At 42.5% G+C, this 7111-nt stretch overlaps 1 protein-coding gene across 1 annotated transcript in view; it reads right to left on the reverse strand.

Moving 5' to 3' along the window:
- acvr1ba (activin A receptor type 1Ba) overlaps window positions 1–7111 on the reverse strand; it is a 15030-nt gene continuing 7919 nt past the window's right edge. Inside the window, exons 2-9 of the mRNA XM_023425183.2 lie at window positions 5834–6070; window positions 5463–5723; window positions 4987–5217; window positions 4531–4698; window positions 4205–4361; window positions 3251–3375; window positions 2998–3128; window positions 1–2433 (exon numbers count right to left, since the gene is read on the reverse strand). Coding sequence (XP_023280951.1) covers window positions 2308–2433; window positions 2998–3128; window positions 3251–3375; window positions 4205–4361; window positions 4531–4698; window positions 4987–5217; window positions 5463–5723; window positions 5834–6070 — 1436 coding nt within the window. The 3' untranslated portion in view covers window positions 1–2307. The remainder of the gene's footprint in view (window positions 2434–2997; window positions 3129–3250; window positions 3376–4204; window positions 4362–4530; window positions 4699–4986; window positions 5218–5462; window positions 5724–5833; window positions 6071–7111) is intronic.

Below are 7111 nucleotides of genomic sequence, written 5' to 3' on the forward strand. Positions count from 1 at the left end.
TAAGAAAAAGAGGAATTTATTGTATATCATCTATATACACTTTTGAACTAATTCTGAAAAGATTTGCACAACATGATTTTTGAAATCTTGAAGTATTACTTATGAACAGGATGTCTGATGGTCATATACCCATGGCAACAAACCAAACATGGACAGGAGTGTTTTGACAATTTTGGTTCAACCGACAGCAGTCTCCCACCCCCCCCACCACCGGCTCTCCTTCTCTTCTGCCTGCTGAACTTCTACCCATGTTAACAGTAGCAGCTACATTTCTGGGGTACACAGCCAACAACCCGAACAAAAAAAGAAAAAAAGGAAAAACAAACAGGTAGGAGGAGGGAAAACGAGTCTTAAGTTCATCTACCTCAGTGCAGAGGACCCAGTGTTTGAGACAGCATGCAAAATGGACACTAACATGACACATGGATTCTGGATCAAGTGATGACATAACTAACATTAACTAAAGTCCATGTGGACATAACAGTGCAGAGCCCAATGGTGACAAATGTCAGTGTAATACTTTCATAGTTTTGTCTGCAGAAAACCTTGCAGCTGCAGGCGACAAAGTACAATGAAAACGTGCAGTTTCACTTTACAGCATGTCAGTCTTTGAAGTAAAACCTCTGAACTACTTCTCACATCTAACTGTATGTTCCCTGCGTGTGAACTGTCAGCGGTTGACTTTATTTCTGAATAAAAAGCCATTGGCAGAATCAGAATTCAAGGTTTACATCATGCTCCTAAATATTCCAGTGTCAATGAGAAAGAGATGTCAACCCGGAGGACGTATGTAGAAACAGATCTGCATGACTGAGCTCTGAAAAGAACTCAAGTAATTCAACAATTATACATTTAAAAAAAACAACAAAAAAAAACAGACGTTGCAGCAAACTTATCTGGGATCAGTAGTACCACCAAATTGCCAGAGGAGCAAATTAAAAACAAATTCCAGCAAATGACACAGTCTATGTCCTGGCACAGTTAGAAACCATGCAGAGAGATTCTGACTTCTGAAAGTACCATTCAAGCGAAGTCGCTGTTCAACCGTCACACTGGTGCTTGTGGCATAAAAGGAAAAAAATTGCATGTTTTATATACAAATCATATGTACCCATCAGTAGTGTCTATGTCAAAGTAAAAAGAAAAACACCCATCATGATGTCTTTACATAAAACACATAAAAGTATTTAAAAACAAAACAGTATTTTTGATTGCCTTTTCATACGCCTCTTATTTGCTCAGTGTTCACGATGTCATCGCCTGTCACCAACCCGTCACTATGGCTACATCCATATTTGAACTGAGCGTCTTATTAAATGAATGCAACAACCCCATTTCATCTAACACCTGAAAGATGGTGAAGAGTTGGACTGAACTACAACATTAATTTTCATATCAAGACTCTGGCTTGTCACATCTCATCTCACAGTGTTCATCAATATGAAATAAAAATAATATCAACAAATAAATAAAAATAAAACCATCCCAAACAGTATCCCTGCCACATTTCAAACTAACACCAGGACTGGACCACATCCGTCATGTGATACCTGCGGGTCTCACACATGATGAGGAAGCTACAGTTGAGTGCAACTAATTTCTGTTTGTAGGATATTCAAGTGAGGGATTAAGAAGCACATTCTGGCTGTTCATGCTTAATTAACCAAAAGTCCCATAACTGCTTTTGTCTAATGAACTACAGCCTATATGCTAGTAGTCCGGACACCTTTTATACACACACACAACTACAGACAGTGCTTCAGCCTCTTTCCCCCCCTCACACACTCACAGTGACAGACTGTGATGGTGCATGGCCAACAGAATATGAAGTGTTATTATTCTTAAACTTAAAACCCACAACATGCTTGACTCTAGTTAGTCCGTCGTGGGACAATTTCAGAGGTAAAAAGGATCAGAAAAAAGAAAAAGAAAAAAAAAAGAAAAGAAAAATTTCCCGTCACTGTACAATAGTAAGAATTCCTGCCATGGGAAATGAAAACAAAAAATGCTGAGTGTAATGATATTAACAGTGGTAGTGCTGTAGTGTTGTGGCCCATGGAGAAGGGGGTCAAAGTGAACAGGGAGGAGACACGAGGATCAAAGGGAGGCAGGGGAGAGAAAAGTCAGGAGGGGGAGGGGTGATTCTCAGTAGTTTTGGCTAAAAAGGTGAGGTAGGCCTTGTCACAACTTGGAGTGTGGCTTTAAAACTGGCAGGGTTTTCATTTGCAGTCTTGTCTTTAGTGTTCGTTTCCTATGGGAGTGTGGTCTGGTTGTGCGTCTCCAGTGCGTCTCTTCGCCGCCTGGTGCTCACATTTTGACGTCCTCCTCCACGCTGAGCTGAGACAGAGTCTTCTTGATGCGCAGGGCAGTCAGTCTGGCCGCTCCGTTGGCGTACCAGCACTCCCTCATGATCTTCCCCATCACACGCAGTGACTGCACAGGGAAGGACACAAAGGAATGAGTTGGAGTCTAAAACAACATGTCTGAGGCAGTGTAGCTAATGTTACAACAGGGGGAAAATGACTTAGGATTGATTATGATGACGAAATCTAAAATACTACAAATCGAATGGAAATATTCTAAATGTTTTGTGTCATTATGTCAACATTTCCCATAAAATGCAGTCTGATTAGATTTTCAACCAACTGCTGTGTTTATAAAAAATAATCCAGTGTTTAAGTGGACAACTCTCATCTGGAAAATAAGGCCTGTGAAAACAGTGTATCAATACATTTTCAGTGTTGAATCATGTGCTTTCAAGAAAGGAAATAAGAAAATAAAAGAAACCACTGGCCCTTTTATATGATAAAAGATAATCCAACATTATGGAATAACAAGATTCTAACAAAGGAAGATAGATTTGACTATAAAATTAATTTAATACTCCCCCTCAACACTGATTTAGAAGTCTGCCTCCGTATAAAGCCACTGAATGTATTTTTAGAGAACTGTAAGTAGCAGCCGTAGGTTTTTTAGTGTTTACATAGTGTGAAATACCTCGTAGCTCTGCCACCAGTTGGGCACATTGGGCCTCAGTTTCTGGTCACACACCACCTTCCTCATTTCCTCTATGGAGGGGTCGGAGGGCACGAGGTCATAGTAGGGCAGCTGGTACTCCTCGTGGATACCTGCGGTACACAATGGAGAAGTTTTCTCAGTGTCTGGTTCCATGTTCCTTTTCATTAGATCGATTCATTCACATGAACAACATTTCGTTTTTTTTCCAGTCAGCTGCCGTTTGCGGTCTTACCTCCTGCATTGCAGCGACGCGCAATTTCCCAGTACACCAGGCCCAGTGCATATATGTCGGCACACTTGAAGGAATCAAAGTGTTTCATGTTGATGGTTTCATCCAGAACCTCTGGAGCCATATACCTAGGACGGACGCAAAGGGTAGGAATCAGTCATAGAATTTATATATGACTTGTGAGCCCTTTACAATGATCATACTTAGAGAAATTCAAGGTTCAAGGAAATAAAATTGTGATGTTTAGGTCTAATAAATGACATGCCCAAAGAAATTGGATCGGTCTGACTAAAATATTTAAAAAAAAACAAAAAGGCCACAAACTTTTAAAAGCTGTTGACTCATTTCAGAATAATAAATGTTTAATTTTCATTTCATAAACTTCCATTGAATTTAATAAAGTATAAGACTGGTGATGTTATTTTTTTGTTGTTACAGTCAAAAACTTCCACAAAAAAAAAAAGTACAAAAGCAACAATTCATATATATTATTTATTATATCATATATATTCATATATATATATATATATATATATATAGTTTAAGTATATATATAAGTTTCACTTTCAATAAGTAATTGCCCAAAACATCTGGGCACTGTAGGTTTTAACAAACGTTTCTCAAACAGGAGTAAATAATGCATTGGTTTAAGATAAGGAGTCAGCAGCAGGACAGAGGTGAATGCAGGACTTGTAGTACAGTGACCATGTTCAAGGTAATTAACATGTCAGACAGTTCAATCGTTGGGCTCATTAATGTGTTTTTCATCATTTCTGGACACCACGGAGGACTGTGGCACGGAGTAATAATCTGCCGTTGGCAACGCAGTATTTGTTAGTTGGATCTTTTTGATCTTTTCATGGGGTTTGCCGACATTTCACCTTCAAAGACCCACGAGATCCCTAATGTCTAACTACATTTGGGTGCTTATGAGTGAATGAGTATGGAAACATTTACCTCTTAGTGCCCACGCGCTGATTCGGTGCTATATCGATTGTGTCTGTGATGGACTCGTGGCGGACTGCCAGGCCGAGGTCAGCTATGGCACACATGCCGTTCTTCTTAACCAGGATATTTTTAGACTTGAGGTCACGGTGAGCAATGCCAGGCTTACCTGAAGAAGGACAGATCACACATCGTTATATTGGCCTCCTCAACACAGACAGCGCATGCTAGCTGAATGTAAATAACCAACGTGTGCGCTTTCGTGTTCCTGCTGTGCTCGTTCGTTTTTTTCATGGTGTTTGCAGCGTGCTGCATTTTAACAGGCACGTTCATCTCACCCTGAGTGCCGAGGATCTCCATGTGTAGATGTGCCAGGCCGCTGGCAGCTGACAGCGCAAGTTTGATCATGCCCTCGATGGTGACAGAGTAGCGGTTCAGGTAATCAAAAAGAGAGCCGTGCTCGTGATAGTCTGACACCAGCCAGAGCTGAGTCCATGTGCCATTGTCTGACAGAGAGCGGAAGAAAAAAAAAAGAAAAGTCAGAGAACATGTGTAGTATTTACACTGTGTCAAATGTCACTCAATTCATGGATATTTTGCTTAAACTAATAGTGAGAACTTCAAAATTCAATTTCTAAACATCAGATAAACATGGCTGCCCTATGGGAACCCCATTTTTCTTGTAACATAGGTGAGTCTAGGAACTCACCTAAACAATGTTGCTTTCATCGTATGTTTTGGATAAATGTCTGAAATGTTCATGTAAATAGTTCAAATCCTCACAATGTTCATACCTTTATTATCTGCTGCAATGAATCCTAGGATGTTTTCATGTCGTAGCATGATTGTCTGGTAGATCTCGGCCTCTCTGAACCACGAGCGCTCCTCTCTGGATGAGAAGATCTTCACCGCCACGTCTCCTCCTCTCCACTTCCCTCTCCACACTTCACCAAAACGACCCTTTCCTATTATCTCCTGAAGCACGATGGTCCTGGCTACTGTCCGCTGCACAAACAGAGGCAAACCTGCAGGGGGCGATGGCGAGACAAACAAAAAATTAGCCATTGTTCCCTGTAGACTTGTTTTGTAGATGTGGGGTGGTGCAAGTACGCTCAGTAGATTCTAGGTCAGGATCATTTTCATTAGAGTTGCAGTTGAGTGATCACTCATTTGTATATTTATAGAATGACATAAGGAAGACTGTTTTGCTGCTGCTGCTATCGCCGACAGGAAAGGACAAAAAGGTATTAAAGGCGTTTTTTGTACTGACCGGAGCCTGATCCGGAGGTGGACATGTCATAGATGAGGTCTTGCAGGGTTTTGTCCTTGGCCAAGTACAGATGGTCACAGGAGGGGTCCTCTACCTCCAGCCTCTGCCTGTGGCTGTAAGCCCTCTGGTGATACTGGAACAGGAACACGCCGACCATCAGCAGCACACATAGCAGGAACACTGGCCCTGCGATGACCGCCACCAGCTCCACTGGCCCCCAGGGACTGCCTGGGCCTGACCAGTTCCCCCCCTTTGTTGGGACTAAGGACGGCAAACGAAAGAGACAGAGAAGCAGAGGCCGATTACTTTAAATTCAACTGACAGTGTCGCTGTTAAACTGAAACTCTGTCTGATTTATGATGGAGCCTTACCTGGGACTTTCAGGTCAATACTATTGCAGTAATCTACATAGCAGCAATGTGTGTTGAGCAGGCCCTCAGCACTCAGACAGTAGAAGGGCTGTCCAGGGGGGACCAGGTTGTCCCTGTTGATACAGATGCGTACGTGTTGCTCCTTCCCCTGGATATAGTATGTGGAAGCCATGCAGGCGCCATCTGTCTCACACTCAAACCCCGTCTTCTCACAGTTTGTACAGTTACAACGCAGAGCTGTGGGAAAGGACAGAGAGTTAAGTAAATAACAATTTATCATATAGGGACCACTCTGTAAAAAAAACAAAAAAAAAAAAACATATATCACTTCTCCATCATGTCCAGCAGGGGGCAAGCTGACCCCACATGTTCAACACAGGATGTAAAGAGTGTAGTATCCCATTCAGCTTTAGGCATTTTGTGACATAAGGACACAGCAGCAGCCAGACAGCCTCGACGGCCCTGAAATCAGATCCGTCACTGCAGATGAACCCAAACACGCAGGGTGGAGATGGACCTGCCCAGTGGGACAGACAAAGTGAAACCCAACAACGGGAGACGGTTCCTGCCAAATCCCCAGTGCAGCATTCTGCTCCATGCCTCTCCTCTGTCTTTCTCACACCGACACAGAGAGCTGCCACTGTTTAAGCTAATGAGACAGGAGTTTTATTAAACACAGCACACTCCTGCGCGGGGACCTATTAAAGCTGACGGAATGGAACTCCTGCTACCGCTGTAATAAAACTACAATGGTCCACCTACACGCTCAAATGAGGTCAGTGCCAGAAAGTCCGCACATATCCGCCGCATCCAAAACCAAAAAACAGCATTTGCTGAGCAGCCCAGAGAACAAGAAACTGCAAACTGATTAGATTTGGAGTGAAATGTGATTTTCAGTCACAGCACACATGCTTCTTATTTGGAGTAAGGTCAGCACAGAAGGCTTCTTCCAGGGTTTTATACTTTCAGAGTGCAAAGCAGGAGCAGGATAGGTCAGATGGCTGTGGGACTAGTTTTCACATGGGAAAAACACAGGGAAGCAGCTAAACTCAACTGAACCCCAGTCAGTGGTAAATGACTGACAACAGGGCCGTGAGTGAGGCGTGACAGGCCAAGAGCTGATCCATGGTCAAGACAAAGGCTGGACCACTCAAGACTAATCGCTGTGGACTTACCGAAGACATGACCATCGTACCAACAACAACAGAGGAGGAGACACAAAGCAGAGAGGAATTTCAATCCTTGTTCTCCTACTAAAAAAAAAAAAAAAAAAAAAGG

The sequence above is a fragment of the Seriola lalandi genome, unplaced genomic scaffold (assembly GCF_002814215.2).
Source record: "Seriola lalandi dorsalis isolate HSWRI2012SDOR001 ecotype SW California unplaced genomic scaffold, Sedor1 jcf7180002054767, whole genome shotgun sequence".
Lineage (NCBI taxonomy): Eukaryota > Metazoa > Chordata > Actinopteri > Carangiformes > Carangidae > Seriola > Seriola lalandi.